Here is a 24,577-nt window from a genome sequence, read left to right on the forward strand (position 1 = left end):
GTGTGTGTGCATGCGTTAAAATCTCCCCACAATGCGTAACCTTCTACACGATACACTCCTCCACACTCTTCCACTTCCTCCTTGTGTTACGTGAGGTTCAGAGCTGGACCCCAGAAGCAGAGGCAGGAGGCAGGTGTGCAGGTAAGTGAGCCTTTTAATCCAATTTTAAGTGATTATCAACAAAAGGCGATGGTGCGTGGATGAAGGCAACAGAAAAAGCACCAAGGGCGACAAGGCTAGGTGAGTGCAGGTAACCAAACTGGAGAGCCGGGAGCACTGGGCGCAACCTCTGGGAGACGCTGGGAATTGCTTAGTCCTCAGGAGGAGAGAATACGTTAAGCACGTGAAGTACAATAACGACAAGTCCAGAGAGCCAAAATACAGATGTCCATACGTGTGGCACAAAACAAGAGGAATAATCCAGCGTCTCTCAGGTACAGTCCATCATCTTAAGAGGGGTTGGTTCTCATTAGAGGCAGGTGCACCCAGTAGTCCTGCCCCCAGCTGGAGAAAGAGCTCCTGCAAAAGAGAGAACACACCCAGGAGAAGGCAGGGCGCAGATGGGCGGATACAGAGGGCATGGCAGACTCAGATTCCAGTGAAGGAAAGGCAGGGGGTTGGTACCCGTAGGTGGCATGGAATGGAGACATGCCTGTGGCAGAGCAGTTGAGGGTGTTATGGAGTACTTGAGCCGCGGGAGGTTCGAGGACCATGAAGCCGGCTGCTGGTGGCAGATGTAGCAGATGGCAGTCTCTAGGTCCTGATTCACCCGCCCCATCTGGCCATTAGTCTGTAGATGATACCCTGATGATAGGCTCGGGGAGGCTCCCAGGGCCTTGCAAAACGCTTTCCAAACAGCAGAGGAGAACTGTGGCCCCCTGTTGGAGACCACATCCAAGGAGATGCCGTGCAACTGAAAGACGTGAAGCACTAGTAGATCCGCCGCCTCGAGAGCCGAGGGCAGCTTGGGAAGAGCGACGAAATGGGCCACCTTAGCAAAGCGGTCCACGATGGTAAGGATGACCATGTTGCCATTGGAGGGAGGAAGTCCGGAGACGAAGTCCAAAGCCACATGGGACCAAGGACGGGAAGGAAGGAGTCCAGCGGGCGCCTCGTGGGACGACTTCTTTCGGGCACAGACGGAGCAGGCAGTAAAGAACTCTCTGGTATCTGCTCGTAGCGATGGTCACCAGAACCGCTGAGTCAGGAGGAAGATCGTGTGGGAAACCCCTGGGTGACAGGCCATCTTGGAACTATGTGGCCAACACAGGATGTCGGAGCGAAGCCTTGGGGCGACAAACAAGTGGCGAGCCGTACAGCCCGAGGGCGGGGGGTTGTCCTTGAGCGTATCCACCACCCGCTTCTCAATGTCCCACTGGATGGCACCCAGGATCCGGGATTGGGGAACGATAGTCTCTAGGTGGGTGTCCTCGGTCGGTGAGGAGTACAGCTGGGAGAGGCTGTAGGGGCGATGTGGAGGAAGTGAGCGGGCCCTATCCTTACTAAAGACCGCTCGGAGATTGTGGTAGACGGGGGGAAGGAGGGTTAAGGTCTATTTTTTCCGCAGTAGTGCAGCGCGCGGAGGAGCGGCGAGGACACGCCGACATAAGACATCCAGTTTATAATAGAAGATTTGGTCCAATCAATGTGGGGGTTGTGTGTGTGAAGCCAAGTAAGCCCTAAAACGATGGGAGCGGAGCCTGAGGGAATAACAAAAAATGTCATGGTCTTGTGGTGATTGCCAGACAAGCGGAGAGAAAGAGAGTGAGTCTGGTGCATGACACACGCCAGCGTGCGCCCATACAGGGAGCGAACTATTTTGGAGGTAGGTAACTTAGCAACGGGTATAGCAAGACGTTTAACTAGCGTTTCATCAATGAAACAATTGTCCGCTCCAGAGTCAATAAACGTGCTGATATCTATGTCCTTCTTAGACGAGCAGAGTGTACCTGTCAGCTGCAAACGGCTGGCTGTTGGGTCAGATGTGGCGTGGACCGGCGGGGAGGCACTCTCCGGTGAACCAGCACGCAGGGGTTGAGAAGTTTGTGAGCGGTAGCTGTCAGGGCAGATAGGACAGCGGCTGATGGTGTGGTCTGCCTGGCCGCAGTAGATTCACAGATGCAGTGGGGAGCGACGATTCCTCTCGGCTGGCATGAGGCGTCTTCCTCCCAGTTGCATGGGCTCTTCGACAGCCAACGGTGACTCAGTGACAGGCAGTGGGCAACTCGGGGTAAGGCGATCGCCAAGGCCCCTGGGGATGTAGCTGACGGGGACACGCCCACAGTGTAGGCTCCGGTCCACCTCACGGTCGTGTAGTCTCTTCTCAATGAGCACGGCAAGCGCAACGAGGTCATCAAGTGTCTCCGGGGTTGCCAGAGGGATCATGTGGTCCCAGATGTGGTCCGATAGCCCCAAAAAGAACACATCCAGCTGCGCCGAGGGGCTCCAGTTGGTCTCAGCCGAAAGAACACGGAACTCCATGGCGTAGTCTGAAACACTGCGCCGTCCTTGGCGCAGCTTTAGGAGTGTGCGTGCTTCTTCTTGTCCAGGGGGAGTCCGTTGGAAAATCTGCTCCTAGGCCTTGGCAAGGCGGGGTAGGAGGAGCAGATATCCGAACAGCGGTTCCACTCCGCCGTGGCCCAGGTTCCAGCTTTTCCGGTCAGGTGTGAGGTAACGAACGCCACCCTGGCCACGGCCTGGAGTTTGAAATGCAATTTGCCTTGGGTGAGAAAGGAACACCGGAGTGGCTGGAATTTTTTTCCGGTCTAGACAGCGGCCTCCAAGCGTGCGTCCTGATGCTCAGCCATGCTCTTAATGCCTGGGCCATGTTTGTTAAGGCATTGCACCAAGTTGTGGAGAGCAAGCCTGCTTCGGTCCACCTCCGCAGTGGACCGAATTATTCTGTTACGTGAGGATCAGAGCTGGACCCCAGATGCAGAGGAAGGAGGCAGGTGTGCAAGTAAGTGAGCCTTTTAATACAGTTTTAAGTAAGTATCAACAAAAGGCGATGGTGCAAGGATGAAGGCAACAGACAAAACACCAAGGGCGACAAGGCTAGGTGAGTGCAGGTAACCAAACTGGAGAGCCGGGAGCACTGGTCGCAACCTCAGGGAGACGCTGGGAATTGCTTAGTCCTCAGGAGGAGAGAATACGTTAAGCACGTGAAGTACAATAACGACAAGTCCAGAGAGCCAAAATACAGATGTCCAAACGTGTGGCACAAAACAAGAGGGATAATCCATCTCCATCTCTCACCAAGTGCAGTCCATCAATGTGTTTTTGTTCTTACATGCACATGATCCATGCTGAGCTCTCATCAAATGCACTTCGGCCACCTTGTGGCAGTTTTTATGGCTTAAAACTGCCCTAAAAGTGACATCAAACCACAACAGACTCCAACCAAAGCAAATCTTCCCAGAGAAAATAATGTAAATCTACAACTGAACATTTAATATGACTTTTACATAGTTTTGTTGGGGAAAAACACACAAAACCACCCACAAAATAACAGACACATTGTCAGGCTCAGGGAGCCGTGTAACTTGGGTCCCGAGATGCAGAAACAGGTACAAGTCCAAAAGTTCAAAATATATTTAATGTGCAAACAAAGGAGGCACAAAACAGGAACTCAAGGCGACGGTGCAAAAAACTAAGAGGGCACCGTGGGCAAAAACCAGGACAGCACAGAACAAAAAGGAACTGGAACTACCACGTGAGCTGGACGGAGGTCTGGTGCAGCAGGACGACAAAGCTGGTTGGAGTAGCCAGATGAAACTGCAACAGGAGGATAACGTAAGTGGTAGCAGCAGAAGAGCACATGGTCTGGAAGCACGACCATTGACAATAATCCAGCACTGGTAGGCTGCAGGTGAGGAGACTAAAAAGGTAGCTGATTGAACACAGCTGCAGGGATCCGGTAGCTCCGCCCAGCTCAGGAGGTGTCACCGTCTGAGCAAGTAAACAGGAGAGGTCAGCAATAATAGGAAAGCAGCACTAAACTAAAACAGGCGACAGGTGTCACCGTAGCGCGTGACAGTATTCCCCCCTCCCAATTTAACGAACGCCGCCTGGCGGATTACCTGGTTTATCAGGAAACTCACGGTAAAACTCAGTGATAAGGGATGGATCGAGAATGAGAGCCCGAGAGACCCATGAGCGGTCCTCGGGACCGTAACCCTCCCAGTCAATGAGGTACTGAACACCCCTGCCCCGCCTCCTGACGTCCAGGATAGCCTTGGCGGTAAAAGCGGGGTGACCCTCGATCACCCGCGGAGGAGGAGGAGGCGCTGGTGGAGGGCAGAGCTCACAGGGTGTGACTGGCTTAAGCCGAGACACATGGTACACCGGGTGGGACTTGAGGGAGGGAGGGATCTTTAGCCGGGCCGAAACAGGGTTCACCATCCGTTCCACCTCATATGGGCCAACGAATCTGGGCATGAGTTTCCTTGATTCCACTGGTAGAGGCAGGTCCCGGGAGGACAACCACACCTTCTGCCCTGGCTTGTAGTCCGGGGCGGCAGTCCGATGGCCATTGGCCAGCTTCTGATTGCGGCACGCGGTGCGGGTCAGGGCGGCCTGAGTGTTGCGCCAAACGCGGTGGACGCGGCGTAGATGGGCGGCGACTGAAGGAACCGTGCACTCGGGTTCCTGGGAGGGAAAAACTGGAGGCTGGAAACCGTAGACCACATGATAAGGGGACATTCCAGTGGAGGAACACACCAGCGTGTTATGTGCATATTCCACCCACGGGAGGAAGAGGGACCACGAGGTGGGGTCTTGGTGACAAACACACCGAAGGGAGGCCTCCAGGTCTTGATTGACACGTTCCGTTTGCCCGTTGGATTGGGGGTGGTACCCTGAAGAGAGACTGGCCGTGGCCCCCAGAGCCTTACAGAATGCCTTCCAGGTGGCAGAGGAAAATTGCGGACCCCTGTCGGATACCACGTCACTGGGAATGCCATGGGGGCGGACCACATGTTGGACTAACAGCTTGGCGGTCTGGAGGGCAGAAGGGAGTTTGCGGAGAGGAACGAAGTGAGCAAATTTGGAGAACCTGTCTACGATGGAAAGAACGGCTGTAAAGCCTCTGGAGGCAGGGAGTCCAGTAACAAAGTCCAGGGAAATGTGTGACCAAGGGCGGGAGGGAATGGGAAGTGGCTGCAGGAAACCAGCCGGAGCCCGGTGGGAGGACTTGCTTCTGCCACAAATTGAACAGGCCGCCACAAAGCTCTTGGAATCTGCGTGCAGAGTAGGCCACCAGAAACGTTGTGAAATGAGAAAGGCCGTCCGCCTAGCCCCAGGGTGACAGGCGAGCTTGGAGCTATGGGCCCACATTAATACCTCAGAGCGGAGGGCACGAGGAACAAATAGTCGCCCAGCGGGGCATCCAGTGGGTGGGGGTGTATCTTTTCCGGCCTCCATCACACGCCTCTCCACTTGCCATTGGATAGCACCTAGGATCTGGGCCTGGGGAAGGATGGTCTCTGGGCAGGAGTCCTCCACAGTAGGGGCGAACATCCGGGACAGCGCGTCCGGCTTCCCGTTGCGCGACCCAGGACGATAGGTGAGAGTGAAATTGAACCTAGTTAGGAACAACGACCACCGTGCCTGACGAGGGTTGAAGCGTTGGGCGGAGCGGATGTATGACAGGTTCCTGTGGTCTGTATAGATAGTGAATGGATGAGCTGCTCCTTCCAACCAGTGCCTCCACTCCTGAAGGGCCAGGACTACCGCCAACAACTCCCTGTTGCCAACATCATAGTTACGCTCAGCGGGCGACAGACGCCTGGAGAAAAAGGCGCAGGGGTGCAGCTTCTGGTCGGAACTGGAGCACTGGGAGAGTACGGCCCCGACTCCTGTGTCGGACGCGTCCACCTCGACAACAAAAGGGAGAGAGGGGTTAGGATGGGTAAGGACCGGAGCGGAAGAAAAAAAATTCTTAAGGCGCCGAAAGGCTAGGTCGGCCTCGGGTGTCCAGGAAAAAGGTACTTTAGGAGATGTTAGCTTGTTCAGAGGTTCGGCAACTTTACTAAAATTCCGAATAAAGCGCCGGTAAAAGTTAGGAAACCCAAGGAACCTCTGCAAAAGCTTTCTAGATATAGGAGTGGGCCATTCGACCACTGCTTGGACCTTAGCAGGGTCTGGTCTGATCTGCCCCTTCTCCACAATAAAGCCTAAAAAGGGTACCGAAGACGCGTGGAAGGAACATTTTTGAGCTTTAATAAATAAACGATTCTCTAATATCCTCTGAAGGACGAGCTGAACGTGCAAACGGTGGCGCTGTAACGAAGGTGAAAAAATTTGTATGTCGTCCAAGTAAACAAAAACAAACCTACCTAACATGTCCCGCAGGACGTCATTAATAAGGCACTGAAATATAGCTGGAGCATTGGTAAGGCCAAAGGGCATGACGCAATACTCGAAATGGCCAAGAGGTGTACTGAACACCGTTTTCCATTCATCTCCTTCACGCACTCTAATAAGGTGATATGCGCTGCGAAGGTCCAATTTGGTGAAAATAACTGCTTCATGCAGAGAAGTGAATGCTGCGTCGAGGAGCGGGAGGGGATATTTATTTCGAACGGTGATCATATTGAGTGCGCGAAAGTCAATACATGGCCGCAAGGTGCCATCTTTTTTCTTAACAAAGAAAAAACCCGCCGCCAAAGGGGAGGAAGAAGGTCTAATGTGCCCCGCGGCCAGAGAGGAGGAAATGTATTCCTCTAGGGACCTCTGCTCGGGCTGGGAAATGTTGTACAGCCGTGCAGAGGGCAGCGGCGCACCCGGTAAAAGATCGATAGCGTAATCATAAGGGCGGTGGGGGGGGAGTGTCATAGCGCGGTCTTTACAGAACACCTCACTAAGGGAGTGATATTCCTCGGGCACGAGCGAGAGGTCGGGAGGAACGTGTGTGGAAGGCTTAGAGAGAGTGACGGGGGGAGAGGCGGAGCGCAGGCAATGATAATGACAAAACGTGCTCCAACTAGTGATCTTAAGTGTGGACCAGTTGATAACTGGGCTGTGGCGTTGAAGCCAGGGAAGACCTAACACGACGGGGGCCGAACGAGAAGGCATAACAAAAAAAGAAATGGATTCGTGGTGATTACCGGAGAGAGAGAGAGAAGTAGTGTGTGTCTGATGCGTAATGTTAGCGAGGAGGCGTCCATCAAGAGAACGAACATTTTTACACTTATCCACAGGCTCAACAGGGATATTACATTGTTCCACTAGCTCGCTGTCAATAAAGTTTTCATCCGCACCCGAGTCTATAAGGGCACAAATGTGATGACCACCTCCCTCCCCCCAGGACAACATACCATCAATTTGTAGACGTCCCACGGTAGACTTGACGGCCGGGAGGGGAAGTGCCGTCTGACCGTCTGAAGTGGTGCTCCTGGCTGGAGAAGATCGACGAGGACGGTTGGGACAGCGGGAGATGGAGTGGTCCGCTGCGCCACAGTACAGGCACAGCCGCAACAGCATGCGACGCATCCTCTCTGCGGCCGACAGTCGGTTGGCTCCCAGCTGCATAGGCACTACCTCCTCCGTGAGGTCTGTCGAGGGTCCAGACGAAGGCGGGGAGTAAGGTGGCAGAAGCGGAAGCATCTCCTGGCGGTGTGGTGGTGATGGCGCCGTCACGGGAGGTGGAAGCCCCCCCCGCTGTCGGGTGCGCTCTCGCATGCGGCTGTCCAGTCTTATGGAGAGGGAGATGAGCTCCTCGAGCGTGCGGGTCTCATCGCGTGCGGCCAGTTCGTCCTGCATACGGGAGCTGAGGCTGGCCAAGAACACACAGCGCAGGGCTTTCTCATCCCAGCCGCTTTCCACGGCCAGGATGCGGAAAGAGAAGGAGTGTTCTGCCACTGAACCAGAGCCCTGGCGCAAAGACAGGAGGCGTAGGCCAGCCTCCCGCTCCCTCATCGGGTGGTCGAATACACTCCTGATCTCCTCCATAAAATTAGACAGACTGGTGAGAAGTTGTGGTTTGCTCTCACAAACTACCATGGCCCACTTGGCGGCTCGTCCTGACAGCAAGCTCACGATATACGCCACCTTGGCAGGGTCTGAGGAAAAAGTCTGGGGCTGCTGATTAAAAACCAGAAGGCAGTGATGCAGAAAAAGTCTGCACCCCCCAAAGTCCCCTGCATACCTGGCAGGGTGTGGCAGACTGGGCTCCCGTGGGGACTGGTTGGAGGACGGGAGGGCCGGTGAGCCTGAGGACAGCGAGGAAGGAGCGTCTGGTGCTGCTGCCAACGACGGCTCTGTCAAGCGTGCGTGCATGTCCCTTATGAGTGTTGAGAGGTCCTCCAGTGTCTGCTCATGGCGACTGAGCACTTGGCCTTGTGTCTTCAGGGCAAACTGGAGACGCTCCTGTTCTGCGGGATCCATAATGTGGCTGGATTATTCTGTCAGGCTCAGGGAGCCGTGTAACTTGGGTCCCGAGATGCAGAAGCAGGTACAAGTCCAAAAGTTCAAAATATATTTAATGTGCAAACAAAGGAGGCACAAAACAGGAACTCAAGGCGACGGTGCAAAAAACTAAGAGGGCACCGTGGGCAAAAACCAGGACAGCACAGAACAAAAAGGAACTGGAACTACCACGTGAGCTGGACGGAGGTCTGGTGCAGCAGGACGACAAAGCTGGTTGGAGTAGCCAGATGAAACTGCGACAGGAGGATAACGTAAGTGGTAGCAGCAGAAGAGCACATGGTCTGGAAGCACGACCATTGACAATAATCCAGCACTGGTAGGCTGCAGGTGAGGAGACTAAAAAGGTAGCTGATTGAACACAGCTGCAGGGATCCGGTAGCTCCGCCCAGCTCAGGAGGTGTCACCGTCTGAGCAAGTAAACAGGAGAGGTCAACAATAATACACAACATAAAGGAAAGCAGCACTAAACTAAAACAGGCGACAGGTGTCACCGTAGCGCGTGACACACATTATTCTGCTGCAACCACAATCATGTAAAAAATATATCAAACGAAATATCAACGTTCTAGAACCAACAAACATGTACCTTGCCGTTTAATATAGAAAATTGGAAAAGAAAATCAACCGCTGGCAGCAGTGACATTGGAGGTGCGCTGGCGAAGATGCCTTATAACAGCGGTGGGCAGACTTTTTGACTCGCTGTGTTAAAAAAAAAAAAAAAAAAAAAATGCTGGTCGATAACTGTTCTACAGAATATCAACGATATGCGATCATTTTGTCATATTTTTTTGATGCCATTCTTCATAGATCATGAGGTGTAAGGCACATTTGGACCACTAGATGGTACTCAAGTATATTGTACCCGTGTGAGCTTCACTCAGTCACTTGCCTGACACAGAAGTTCTGAGACCATTTTTTCGTTATTTTTATGCCATAAGGCGAGTAAATCGTATCAAATGCCGTTTTGTCTGTACTGTCGTACTGTCTGACAAACATTTCTAACATGTTCCGAAATGTTGGCTTTTCCACCGTATTGCATGGTTGCATTTCTTTTGCAATGTAGCGAGCCACACTGTCTGTGAGTGCCCACCATTTTGTGCTATTTTGCTTGTATTTACTTTGCCGACCAAACGCCACAGTAAGCGTTGGCTGTTGGGACGAAGGGTCTGTTGCACCTCCAGCAGTATTTTTTCTTCCCAGTTGGGAAAACTGAATGATGGTGGTGTTTCAGGTGAACATATAAATTGGTCGTGTTCTCCTTCTTCCTTGTGACTCCTTTCAAACAGACACAGACAGATGCAGAAGTGAACCCTGTTGTCATCCAGATTGTGTAGCACAGAAAGACTAGCAGAAGGAGCACACACACACATACACGAACTGTACATACAGTAAATGTCAATTTATCGAGCGCTCACAATTATCGACCTGTTTTTGTTATTGTTCGATAAATTGATATATCCATTATCGTGACAGGCCTACTCACGGTCAACGAAACGAAAACAGAACACATCTAACAGCACGTTAACGCTAAAAATAACAAGTAACTTAAAACTGTTATTTCAAAATGCCCGGAAGGGCAATGTTATTGGCATAAACCGGATCATATTGGTATCGTCTTTTCTGCTCAGTATTTTGCTATGCTAGCGACAGCCTTCTCTTATGTCCCGTAGCCTGAACAATGTGATGTAAACAATGAATAATAGGAGCGCCTATAGAGGGTCTGTAAAGGGTGTTTTTTTTCTCTACAGGGCTATAGTAATGTTAAAAAGCATATTTAGAAAGTCCTAAACAGTTTTTTTTTAATGCTTTAACTACGTAAATATTCAATTGATTAATATTGAATCCTAGTTTACGGAAATTCACTTATCGGGGTCGGGTCTGGAACCAATTAACCGTTATAAACGAGGGACGACTGTATCTGCCGGCATTATTTAATTGGCTTTTTGTGACTATTTTGTTGAGACAAAAGGTTTAGAATAAATACGGCACTTTTCTATAACTTATATTGCGTTTTCAGTACTCGTTTATTTATTTGTTGGAGAAACGCATTCAGTGGCATCACAGTAAAAGAAGCGTGTTCATGTGTTCATTCATTCCATCAGATCCTTAGTTTGAGGGAAGAGCTGCTGTTATTAGTATTGCAAATGAAGTGCCGGACAGTATTGTTATGTTGGATATTGGTAAAAATATCAAATGGAGATATTTTGGTATTTTTTTGGCAAGAATGGTCAGTTATATATTTTTTTTTATTACCAGTAACAAAAAAGACAAATTCCACAATTATTACAAAGATGTTGACAGATGAATTGAGTTTTAAGGGCCAATGACTCAATGGTCTACGGTGGAGTATTTTAACACTACACTTACCGTAACTTCCGTAAAAATTAAGCCGAACCGCTGTATAAGTCGCACACGTCCACATCATAAAATGGCATATTGTGGCATGCCTGAGTCTGTGAGGACCAGTCAGCTCTGTATTTGACAGGAGCCAATCATGAGCTATGAAACAACTCACAACGAGCTTGTCAACCCGTTGGAAATTGCAGAAGGTCATTACTCAATATAACAGTCTGACTCACTGTTTCATATTACAAAAAACAGTAAACTCATCACACAGCAACTTAACACGCCAGTTATACCTCCATAAATATACAAATGTGTATGAAAATGAAAAAATGAAAAAAAAAACATTTTAATGTTTTCCCATCATGTATTTCATTTGAGAAAACCATTTCATTAGAGGAGCATAATAAATGGTGGATGGTGCTGCAGTGCTGCCTCTGTCCACGACAGGGAGCCAGAGGATCCGGAGCCCCAAAGCCCAGATTGAGGCTGAATGCGTTGCTCAGACACGATGCCTTTTGGGAAAACGTTAAAATGTTGTTGTTTTTTTCATTTTAAACTCATATTGGTAAATATTTTTATTTCTGTGGTATACCTTTAGAGTTTTAAGTTGCTGTGTGATGAATTTAGTGTCGTTAGTAAAGTCTTCAGTAAGATGACACCGTGAGTCAGACTGTTATGTTGTTGTACTGTTATATCTAATGACCTCCTGTGATTTCCTGCACAAATTGGCTGCACCGCTGGACAAGCCGCAGGGTTCAAAGTTTTTAGAATAAAGTAGCGTCTTACACCGCAAATTTACACCCCGGAATTTACGGTAACTAGATTCCTCTGTTGTTTTTGTTAGACTTTCTCCCCCTGAAAAACTCCAGTAAGGGAGCTGTCAGTCACAGGAGACCAAGCGTCAAGGCGGGGTATGCTGCCAAGACTCGCTTTCCCCGAGCGGCCACATCGCGAGCAGAGAGGATCTGGCCTGGGGGAGTCATTCCGTACATCATTGGGGGGAACTTCACTGGTAAGCAAAAAACTTATTGCCAATAAAACACACAATGAGAAAGTGTTGGATCTAAAGTGTGTGTGTGTTGCAGGTAGTCAGAGGGCCATGTTCAAGCAGGCCATGCGTCACTGGGAGAAACAAACGTGTGTGACTTTCATTGAGAAGACAGATGAGGAGAGCTACATTGTGTTCACCTACCGCCCCTGCGGGTGAGTTTTTGCAAGAACGCTTTGTGTGTCTGTGTGTGGTAGTGACCTTGTCACAGCGTGAGACGATACGCTCACTCAACAATGGCTCCGCTTTCCTTCCTGTCCTGCTCCCGTTTCCACATCCCGCCAATCACACAGCTCGTTTCAAGAGTTCAAGATTCAAGATTCAAGAGAGTTTTATTGTCATATGCACAGTAAAACAGGTGGTTCTGCAATGCAATTAAATTCTTGTTCATTCTTGTTCATTCTCCCAAAAAAAGAAAGAAAAACACAAGAAAATGAATAAGAACATCAGAAACATTAATACCAATACATTAAGCAACAACAACAGAAGAGACATTAATACAAATAAATGAATAAATAAATAAGTAAGTAAATAAAAGTGCTATGAGTGTGTGCGTGTGTGCGTGTGTTGCGTGCGGCATGTGTGAGTGCTTTGTTGAGAAGCCTGATGGCCTGTGGGTAAAAACTGTTTGCCGGTCTTGTAGTCCTGGACTTCAAAGTCCTGTAGCGTCTGCCTGACGGTAGGAGTGTGAATAATGAGTGTTGTGGATGTGTGCTGTCCTTGATGAGATTGTGTGTTCTGCGTAGGACTCTAGTTTTATAAATGTCTTGCAGTGAGGGGAGGGCTGCCCCAACAATGTTCTGTGAGGTCTTGATCACCCGTTGGAGTGCCTTCCTATCACGTATTGTGCAGTTACCGTACCAAACAGTGATGGAGGCGGTAAGGACACTTTCGATGGTGCATCTGTAGAAGCGACTCAGGATTTTGGTGGACATGCCAAATTTCCTCAGTCTTCTCAGGAAGTACAGTCTCCTTTGGGACTTCTTGATGATTTGTTGGGTGTTGTGAGACCAGGTGAGGTCCTCGCTGATGTATGTGCCAAGGAACTTGAAGGTTTTCACTCTCTCCACCTCAGTCTCATCAATAAACAGGGGTCTATGCGGCTCCTTTTCCCTTGTTCTTGGGTCAATGATCATCTCTTTGGTCTTATCTGTATTGAGAAGGAGATTGTTATCACGACACCAAGGTATGAGGTCCGCCACTTCTCTTTTGTATGATGTTTCAACACCACCAGTGATCAGGCCGATGACTGTAGTGTCATCCTCAAAGTTAATGATGCTTGTGTTGTTGTGGGAGGCCACGCAATCGTAGGTGAAGAGCGTGTAGAGGAGCGGACTCGGCACACACCCCTGTGGGGTCCCTGTGATAATTTGCAATGAGTCTCTTACAGCGCTGTGGAGGAATTTTGCAGAATTGTTGTCATTCAGCCACATTGGAGTGCTTTCCAGCATGAAGCGCCTTTTTTGTCATGTTCTGGAGTGCTGCTCTGCTGCCGCCTATCTGTGCTTTGTTGCAACACACCTCTGGTCTGGGAGGAGTCACCTGGTCACACCTGCAGCCAATTATCCTGGGACTACTTAGTTGTGCTTGTGTGTTACTCATTTGCCAGATTGTTCCCTGCTGCATGCATGACTCCTGTATTCCTCACCTTTGTACTCTCTGGTCCCTCTCGTGCAACCGTAAGTCTACTTGGTTTCTCCAGCAGTGGTGTTATCCCAGCTAGCGTAGTTCTAGTTCCTGCTCGGTATCCAGCAGTATTTTTTATTTTGTACTTCTCATTTTTTCCAGCATTACTTAGCTGTGATTTTTTTGTTATTGTCATTGTCGCCTGTTTATTGTTCCTGCAGTGGCCTGCACAGTCTTTTCTGCTATTTTCGTGTCTAGCAACTCTTTTAGTGTTTTTCTCACCCGTGGCTTGGCCCGGGCTATTTCTGTTGTACTTTGTGTTTTTGTGTTTTTATATTTTTGCTCCTTGTGAGACACCTTTTGTTAATACATCTCTGCTTTCTGGCATCCTGTACTTTGGCACTGGCCAACCGTGACATTTTTAAGGTCATGCCACAGCATCTCAATAGGATTCAGGTCAGGACTTGGAGTAGGCCGCTCCAAAGTCTTCAGCCATTCAGAGGTGGACTTGCTGGTGTGTTTTGGATCATTGTCCTGCTGCAGAACCCAAGTTGCTTTCAGCTTGAGGTCACCAACAGATGGCTGGACATTCTCCTTCAGCAGAATTCATGATCCATAATTTGTTGAGTGTTGTGAGACCAGGTGAGGTCCTAGCTGTTGTATGTGCCAAGGAACTTGAAGGTTTTCACCTTCTCCACCTGAGTCTCATCAATAAACAGGGGTTTATGCGGCTCCTTTTCCCTTGTTCTTGGGTCAATGATAATCTCTTTGGTCTTCTCTGTATTGAGATGGAGATTGTTGTCATGACACCAAGGTACGAGGTCCGCCACCTCTCTTCTCTATGACGTTTCAACACCACCGCGGACTAAGCACACACCCCTGTGGGGTCCCAGTGCTCACAATTCTTGAGCTGGATGTGCGATTGTGGACTCTGACTGACTGGGGCCTGCCTGTTAGGAAGTTAAACACCCAGTTACAGAGGGAGGGTGACAGGCCAAGTGTGAGGAGCTCATCTGAGAGTTTGTGGGGGCTGACTGTATTGAATGCAGAGCTATAGTCGATAAATAGCATTCTGACATATGTGTCCTGGCCCTGTAGGTGAAAAAGGGCTGTGTGGATGGCAGTGTTGACTGCATCATCAGTGGACCGGTTCTGGCCGTATGCAAACTGTAGAGGTTTGTATGCTTGCAGGCTTTTTGAATGCATGTGTGAAGGGGTCCACTTTATCAACTCCGTATAACGAGAGCCTCTTTCACACCGAGAGCCCACAAAGTTAGTTTGTACACGGCAAAGCGGGATGTGGTTGTAACTATGCATGCACTGCCATCACATAATCAGATGCATGAGCACCATCGTCTGGTGTGGAGTAGGGATGGGGCCGATACCACTGATCTATGAGCCATGTCTGTGCTTTACTGTTGTCAGCAAAGGTAGCTCGAGGGAATATCAACAAATGTAGCCAAAAAGGTACGAGCTAACTTATGTTGAAGAATATCAGTAAACGTGGCAAGAGTATCTGCAAACGTAGCAAGAAGAATATCACCAAATGTTGCCAAAACAGTACCAGTGAACAGAGCTAGAAGAATATCAGCAAACATAGCCAAAAGAGTATCAGCAAACTTAGCTAGAAGAATATCAGCAAACGTAGCAAGAGTATCCGTGAACATAGCGAGAAGAATATCAGCACACATAGCCAAAAGAGTATGAGTGGACATAGCTACAGTATAACAATATCAATAAAAGTAGCCAAAAGAGTATCCACAACTATAGCAAAAGAATATCAGCAAACATAGTCAAATGAGTATGAGCGAACATTGCCAGAAGATCTGCAAACGTAGCCAAGAGTATCAGTGAACGTAGCTAGAAGAGTAACAAACCAAAACAGCATCAGCAAACATAGCTTGGAGAATATCAGCGAACGTAACCAAAAGAGTATCAGCCAACTTAGCTAGACAAATGTCAGTAAGAGAAGACAATAGAATATTCACAAACAGAGCTACAAGAATATCAACAAATGTAGCCAAGAAAGTATCAGCAAACATAGCTAGAAGAATATCAGCAAATTTAGGCAAAAGAGTTTCAGTGAATGTAATTGATTTCATTAATTACATTAAAATTTTTTTGCGTAATTAATGCATATGCATCATGGCAAGCCGTGGCTCTCTGTTATGACGACTGACAGCAGCACAGTGTAGCTCCCCACAGAGTCTGTCGCTCCTTTATAACTTCATTGTGACCATACTGTATATGTATTTCCAACTCTAAACAAACTAAATAAACGTCTCAGGTCCATTCGTCATTGCAACGACACTTCCTTGTTGTCACTGGACAGCGTGCGAGATGCATTCACGGACACTCCGAACATTACATCAACGTCTTTATTATGCGTGTATGTGTGGTCTAAATCGGGTCACCAGCACGGTACCCGCGGGTATCAGGTGGCCCCTGAGGACCACATGAGTCGCTTGCCAGCCTGTTCTAAAGATAGCTCAACTAGTACCATTTACCTGCGAGCTGCATCTATTTTTTTTGGTTGCTATTCTTGTTTAAATCACACTTACATGTAAACTGGAAAAGACAACCTACTTAAAAAACTTTAAAAATTATAAAACAGACTGTTTTAATAGTGCTCATTCTCTTTTGTTCCTATAAGTTAACATGTGATTAAATGTAGCTCCCAATTACGACGCAAGATGGGTGCATGAATGCACCAGGGCAGCCGCGGATCTTGGGAGTTGTTGTCGTAACACGGACCTTGTTTTTGATGTTCAACTAGCAGAGCGAGTCGATAAACGTGAGTAACCTGGTTATTTGTCATTCATTCAATGCTAGACGCTGTTTGCACCGTGATATTGTATGTGTTGTGTGCCTCAAACTGAGTTAAGCTGAGCTAAGTTAGCCTTGTCAGCATTGCCACCAATTGATGACATTGTTAGCATGCTATTTCAATGTGTCAATACATAATGAGGATTTTCCGTCAATGACGACCTGTACTCGTTTCATGCTCCTTTTCAGCAAAAATGCATTATCCGTAATGCATACTCGTCTACAACGAGTGTCTGCCTCACTCGTGGCGCACACACACATACACATTCATGGCCACATCGGTCATTGCAAACTCTTAACACGATACGAAAAAATATCACACTTGCATGTAGAGAGGACTTTATTACAGACTCATATCAAACTAACAATAATTATGGTGTAGCGACCTGAAGTTAAGATTTCCATGCTGTCCGACTGTGTGTGTGTAGACAGCTACATTCACTGATATAGTTTTGGTGTGGTTGTGACCGACAGTTACCCTGTTTTTGCTCAATAAAGCAATTGTTTATCGACCACCTCTTTGTCATTCTTATACTGTCTGGAGATGCAACAGAAATAATAATAATATTAAAAGAAAGCAAAGAGAGCTGAGCATCAGCATCGGTATTGGGATCGGATTGGAAAAAATGTGTATGGATGTAAAATACTAAGACAGTTACTTTCAACACAAAAAAGCCAGTCAGCCAATGGGATTAAAGGGCTAATCCTTACAGACATACAAGCGAGTGGAGGATGTGTACGTGCGTGAGTGTGTGTGTGCGTGTGCGTGTGCGTGTGCGTGTGTGTGTGTGTGTGTGTGTGTGTGTGTGTGTGTGTGTGTGTGAATTGACGGCCATGATGCCTGCCATCCCGGGTTCTGTGATAGGCCGGCTGCATCAGGGATTAGACCCTTTAATCGGATGTATAAAAACCCCGCTGCTTGGAAGTGCGGCACGCGGGAGAGCGAGAGCAAAGAAATGCAAGGAAAAGAGAGTCACGGTTCATGAATTTGTTGTACAGATCACCCCGCACGCTTCCACTAGCTTTAAGTTTGCACGGATGAATAAATGATACGCCCGTCTCCTCCAATGGCTCCTGATACCAGCACCCAGGATAACTTTAATCAGATTTGTTAGCCTGGCACGGAGATCTCGGCTAACCCAAAAAGGAGAACGTGTGTGTGCTGCCATCAGCGATATGCGAATTCCCACAGCTTATGAAACACTGGCGCTATCGGGAGCGCTGTATGTAAATAAATCCCGCAGCATTACCTCTGCTGGATGGAGTACAAGGCAAGAAATCCCGACTGTGTGTGTGTGTTAATGCGAGTGTGTGTTCACCAAAATGTGTAATACTCACATGTCCATGAACTTCCCGCCAATCCTTCTTAGGTGTTGCTCCTACGTTGGTCGCCGTGGCAACAGGCCCCAGGCCATCTCCATCGGCAAGAACTGCGATAAGTTTGGCATCGTGGTACACGAGCTGGGCCACGTCATCGGTTTTTGGCACGAGCACACGCGGCCCGATCGCGATGATCACGTGACCATCATACGGGACAACATCCAACCTGGTGAGTTTTACCCAAGATACACCTGGGTCTTCCCGAGGGATAGGCACGATGACTCGATGGATTGATACTTCATAACCTTGAAGTACTGGAAGACTCACACATTCTACTAGGTGGCGACAAACACCCAATCAATACTAATTTAGCTTTCTGCCTGAAAGCATCGGTGTCCAAAGTGCGGCACAGGGGCCATTTGTAGCCCGCGGATGTTTTTTTTGTTTGTTTATTGGCCCGTGGCACATTTTAAAAATATAATGTAACAAGAAAACTATCCCTCCATCCACCCATCTTCTATGCCACTTATCCTACAAGAAAACGAAAAGAAAATAAAAAGCAAAAATGAGAAAAATCAGTAATAATTTTACAAAAACAGTCAAAATCGTAAGATAAAATTTTACAATAATTATTATTAATAATTCTGTGTTATTTTATATCTGTGTAGGCTCTCAGTCGTACAGAAGTTGTCCATGGAGGGAAAGGCTTCTTGAGACGTCATCTGTACTTCTGTGAAGAAAGTGTCGAACGTTTCGGTCCTCATCCGAAGAGCTTCGTCAGCGAACTAACAAGTGCTGGTAGCCTAGGCCTTAAATACAGTAAGAGTGGGCGGAATTGGTGTGCCAACACCCTCCTCCTATTGGTTCCTTACACTAAGACTGGGCGGAGTAATCCTGCCATTAGCACCTCCGAACAAAGGGAAGTGTAGCTCCCTGTAGTTGGGTATGAACGACTCTGATACTGGCTCGTTAGCATCTATTGTTCTGTCTTGGCCCTGGCTCTACCTCATTTGCAAGACTAAGAGCTTTGGGTTTTGGTCTCAGTAACCTGCTGAACACAGGGTCCAAATTAAACCTCAAACCACCATTCCGATTCAATGATGGGTTCTGTTGTTTGACAAAAATAGCTTCCTTTACTCCTCTTTCAAACCATCTGTTTTCTTTGGCCAAAATCTTTACCTCGCTGTCCTCAAAAGAGTGATTGGTAGCTTTAAGGTGTAGATGTACTGCTGATTGAGGACCACTAGAATTGTCCCTGCGGTGTTGATAAAGCGTTTTTTGGAGCATTTGCTTAGTTTCCCCAATGTAGTGCTCTTTGCATTCCTCATCTTTACAGTGGATGGAATAGACCACATTGCTCTGTTTTTGGTTTGGAGCCTTGTCTTTAGGATGCACTAGTTTTTGTCTCAGGGTATTTACTGGTTTAAAATAGGTTGGAATTTTGTGTTGCCATAAGATCCTCTGGAGTTTTTCGGAGACCCCAGCTACATAAGGGACTACCACTCCTCTCCTTTTTGCTTCTGTGGGTTTTTGGGTTTCTTTCCCTACTCTCTCCTTTTGACATTTGTTAAAAGCCCACCGCGGGTACCCACAGGTAGCGAGTGCTCTCTGGACATGTTGTGTCTCCTTTTTCCTTCCCTCAGCACTAGTTGGTATTTGTTCCGCTCTATGTTGGAGGGTCCTAATAACCCCTAGTTTATGTTGTAGTGGATGGTTAGATTCAAAAAGCAGTGTTTATGACAAGCTGTGGTCGATTTTCCAATAGAAGTTTCTGGAAAAACAGTCTTATCCCCATTGGTAGGCAACACTGATCATCATATAGAGAACACAAAAGGGTTTGTGGTGAGTATCAAAGACCTCAGATTGGAGCCAGAGGAAACTTTGGTGTCTTATGATGTGACTTCACTTTTCACATCTGTCCCCACCTCAGCAGCAGTCTCGGTGGTGAGGAAGAGACTGCTCGAGGACTCAACTCTGCATCGGAGAACAAAACTTAGTGCTGACCACATCTGCCAATTATTGGAAATTTGCCTTAACACTACATATTTTCAGTTTAGAGGGAAATTTTACAGACAAATTCATGGTTGTGCTATGGGCTCACCAGTCTCACCCATAGTAGCGAATCTGTACATGGAAGAGATGGAGAAACAAGCTCTCACATCCTTCTCAGGGACAAAACCAAGGCACTGGTTTAGATACGTGGATGACACCTTTTTCATAATCAAAAAACAGGAAATTCAGTCTTTCACAGATCATATCAATGCGGTGGACACCAATATCAAATTTACTCGCGAGGACGCTAAAGAGAACCAACTAGCCTTCTTAGACTGCAAGGTAATTATAGGAAAGGACAGACAGCTACTTACAGACGTCTTTAGAAAGGCCACACACACTGACCAATACCTGCTTTTTGAATCTAACCATCCACTACAACATAAACTAGGGGTTATTAGGACCCTCCAACATAGAGCGGAACAAATAACAACTAGTGCTGAGGGAAGGAAAAAGGAGACACAACATGTCCAGAGAGCGCTCTCTACCTGTGGGTACCCACGGTGGGCTTTTAACAAATGTCAAAAGAAGAGAGTAGGGAAAGAAACCCAAAAACCCACAGAAGCAAAAAGGAGAGGAGTGGTAGTCCCTTATGTAGCTGGGGTCTCCGAAAAACTCCAGAGGATCTTATGGCAACACAAAATTCCAACCTATTTTAAACCAGTAAATACCCCGAGACAAAAACTAGTGCATCCTAAAGACAAGGCTCCAAACCAAAAACAGAGCAATGTGGTCTATTCCATCCACTGTAAAGATGAGGAATGCAAAGAGCACTACATTGGGGAAACTAAGCAAATGCTCCAAAAAAGGCTTTATCAACACCGCAGGGACAATTCTAGTGGTCCTCAATCAGCAGTACATCTACACCTTAAAGCAATCAATCACTCTTTTGAGGACAGCGAGGTAAAGATTTTGGCCAAAGAAAACAGATGGTTTGAAAGAGGAGTAAAGGAAGCTATTTTTGTCAAACAACAGGACCCATCATTGAATCGGAATGGTGGTTTGAGGTTTAATTTGGACCCTGTGACCCAGGTTACTGAGACCAAAACCCACAGCTCTTAGTCTTGCAAATGAGGTGGAGCCAGGGCCAAGCCAGAACAATAGATGCTATCTAGCCAGTATCAGAGTTGTTCATACCCAACTACAGGGAGCTACACTTCCCTTTGTTCGGAGGTGCTAATGGCAGGATTACTCCGCCCAGTCTTAGTGTAAGGAACCATAGGAGGAGGGTGTTGGCACACCAATTCCGCCCACTCTTACTGTATTTAAGGCCTAGGCTACCAGCACTTGTTAGTTTGCTGACGAAGCTCTTCGGATGAGGAGCGAAACGTTCGACACATTCTTCACAGAAGTACAGATGACGTCTCAAGAAGCCTTTTCCTCGTATTATTTTATAATTATTTTGTATTTCTATTTTTTATTATTAACAATTATTAATAATAAAGATGCAAAAGAAAAACAAGCAGCCATGGATGACAAAAGGACTAAAAAAGGCCTGTAAGAAGAAGAAGACATCATACAGGACATTCATCATTCATCAGACTAAAGAAGCAGAACAAAAGTATAAGACTTACAAGAATAAGCTGACAACTATCTTGAGAGCGTGTAAGAGGGAATATTATAGTCATGTACTTGATAAGAACAAAAATAACATGAGAGCAACTTGGGGCATCTTAAATAGTATTATAAAGAACAACATTAAGAAAGCAGACTAGCCTCACTATTTCATGGTTGGAAACACTAACAGGAAGGACATGAAGGAGGTAGTTGAAATGTTCAACCATTACTTTGTAAATATTGGACCGAAACTGGAAGAAGAAATTCCAAAACAAGACGCAATCGATGACTGGAATGATATTATTGATAGGAATCTGAATTCTATGTTTCTCACTGCTGTAACTAAAAAGGAGATCACTGACATTTTTAAACATTTCAAGGCAAAAACATCAACTGATGTCATAGAATCGAAATGGAAACAATTAAAAGGGTCATCAATGAGATCGTAACATATATCAGTAACTTATCATTTCAGACTGGAATATTTCCCAGCAAAATGAAAACAGCCAAAGGTGCTTCCAATTTTTTAAAAAGGAGACAAACATCAATTTACAAATTATCGGCCAGTTTCCTTGTTACCTCAAGTTTCTAAAATTGTGGAGAAGCTATTTAATAATAGTTTGGACAAATTTATGAATAAGAATGAATTGCTTGCAGGCAGTCAATATGGTTACAGAGCCAACATTTCAACTTCTATGGCACTGATGGAAATCACGGAGGAAACCACTACTGCTATAGACAACAGAAGATGTGCAGCTGCAGTATTCATGGATCTGACAAAAGCTTTCCATACAATAAATCACAAAATTTTAATATCAAAATTAGAAAGGTACGGAATTAGAGGATTAGTTTTGAATTGGGTTAAAAGCTACCTAGCAAAGAGGAAACAATTTGTAAAAATAGGAGAATATACATCTGGGAGTCTAAATATCACGTGTGGAGTACCCCAGGGGTCCATACTGGGACCAAAACTGTTCAATTTGTATATCAACGACATTTGTAAAGTAACAAAGGACTTAAATTTGGTCTTATTTGCGGATGATACTACTGCCTTTTTTTCTGGCGAAAGCACACAAGAACTCATTATATATATATATATATATATATATATATATATATATATATATATATATATATATATATATATATACAGTCAAACCTGTCTTAGCGGCCACCTTTATAGAACGGCCACCTGCCTATAGCAGCCACTGAAAAATCCCCTCCAGCAAATTTACATGTTATAGACCGTGTGTATAGCAGTCACCTGTCCAACGTGGCCAGCGGCCACCCATTTTGTCTCCCTTGGTCAATATCTGACTGCATATAGCAGCCAAATTACCAACTCAAGTAGAAGCTTCATGCACGAAAATGTTTTATTTTTCAATCAATGAAGCCGTCGTGTGTAGACTTTAATTACTGAGTCCTAGCTCAGTCACAATCATTCACAAGATCCACACAAACTGTCAGTTGTTCCACATAAAAAAGCCGTCTTCTTTTGAGCTTGCTATTTCCTGGTCAAACATGTAACTTTAAGAGCATTTGCACCAAAACATTACCGCAAAGTAGGCTGGGAACAGGACGTGCTCCCAGCGATGCTACAATAAAAAAAAAACATACGCTAGCATGCATGCGGCAGCGGGAGCAAAACTGAGTTCGGTTGTACTTAACTGAAGTATTTTATCAGTTATCAGTTATTATTAAGTCTCTAGCTTCCTTTTAGTAAGTAAAAACCTTGGCTATGATTGCACTACATTGTCATGTAGACCTACAAAGTACACTTGGAAGAACAAGAGGTGAATAAATGTATTGCAACTGATGTGAAACTGATGAGGGGTAGGATTAAATAAGCTTTGCTTCTTCCTACTCCTTTTTGGACATGCAAAATTGTGAATTGTACTATGTGATGTGCTACTGTTTGACTCATGCATGTTCAGGATTAAAACCATGAACCATGATAATAACAAGCCTAGTAGTGCTGTACAACTTTTAGCAGCAGTCCGCAGTGCCCTCTACTGGTCAACATTATTATTATTATTTTTTTCCCTTTTTTTTCTTTTTTTTTCCTCTCCTGGTCAACATTCAAACTGGACGCCAACCTGTCTATAGAGGCCACCTGTCTATAGCAGCCACTTTTGCAGACTCCCTCTAGTGGCCGCTATAGACAAGTTTGACTGTATATATGTATATATATATATATATATATACAGTATATATACACTTTTTTGTCTTCTTACTGTTATTTATTATGTATTATTATTCTGATTATCATAGAAAACATGATATGGAATTCAGGAAGTGAACGACAGGTGTTATACTAGATGTGGAATGGATGGGGGGTAGGATTAAATAAGCTTTGCTTCTTCCTACTCCTTCTGGACATGTGGAAGTGTGAAAGAATGATTCATGAGATGTATTCCATTGGAACCTTCATGTTCAAATAAACTAATCCAAATCAAACCAAATGTAATAATTTCTTTAAATTACTAATAATTTTGTACATTTCATAATACAATTTAGGAAAGACGGAATTTTAGGAGAAAATCATCAAAAATTAGAAAAATCAACAGTAATTTTACAAGATAAAGTCAAAATATTAAGAGAAAATTGAATAATAATAATAATTATTTTATATATTTATTTTAATAATAAGTCTGAATTTTACGAGAATAACATGAATAAAAAATTTCAGTAGCATAAAGTTGAAATATTAAAGAAAAAAGACGTTTATTTTTTTTTTTAAGTCATAATATTATGAGAAACAAACAAAACAGAAATAAAGTTATAATTTATGGAAAATTAGGTTGGGGATAAAGTTATTATGTTATGAGAATAAAGCCAATATAATTTGGGAATGAAGTCGTAGTTACAAAAAGAAAATTTACAAGCAGAAAGCTGGAATAGTTGCAACATAAAAAAAAGAAGCAGAACTGGAAAAAACTGCAGGAATTTTACAAGAATAAAGTCAAAATGTGAAGAGAAAAAAGTCGTATTCCAACGAGAAAAAAGTTTCACTTTTACAAGAATAAAGCCGTAATATGCTACTATCATTTTAGTAGTATATAATTTAAATATTCAAAAAAAAATATTTTTTTTAAGTTATAATATTATGAGAAACAAGTATAAGTTCTTAGCATATCTACGTTGTGTTGCTTTACAAAATATCAAAGTGGCAAAGTTGCGTCCCATTTTTTCACCACATGGCCCTCACCACATATTTAAATATTAACCAATGACAACACAACTGAACACAAAATGCAATAAAATAAAATATAGAATAAATCCAAAGCTACATGGCCCTGTATGAAAAAGTGATTGCCCCCACAGTTAAAACATAGCATAACTGAGATGAATTGAGATCTATCAGTGTGGAAAAGG

General features: G+C 45.7%; 1 protein-coding gene across 2 annotated transcripts in view; it reads left to right on the forward strand.

Moving 5' to 3' along the window:
• Window positions 1-24,577, forward strand: part of tll1 (tolloid-like 1) — a 109,515-nt gene that overhangs the window by 33,143 nt on the left and 51,795 nt on the right. For both annotated transcript variants that reach the window (XM_054778372.1, XM_054778373.1), the window contains 3 exons: window positions 11,618-11,785; window positions 11,859-11,976; window positions 17,644-17,822. In XM_054778372.1, coding sequence (XP_054634347.1) covers window positions 11,618-11,785; window positions 11,859-11,976; window positions 17,644-17,822 — 465 coding nt within the window. The remainder of the gene's footprint in view (window positions 1-11,617; window positions 11,786-11,858; window positions 11,977-17,643; window positions 17,823-24,577) is intronic.

The sequence above is a fragment of the Dunckerocampus dactyliophorus genome, chromosome 6 (assembly GCF_027744805.1).
Source record: "Dunckerocampus dactyliophorus isolate RoL2022-P2 chromosome 6, RoL_Ddac_1.1, whole genome shotgun sequence".
Taxonomy (NCBI): Eukaryota; Metazoa; Chordata; class Actinopteri; order Syngnathiformes; family Syngnathidae; genus Dunckerocampus; species Dunckerocampus dactyliophorus.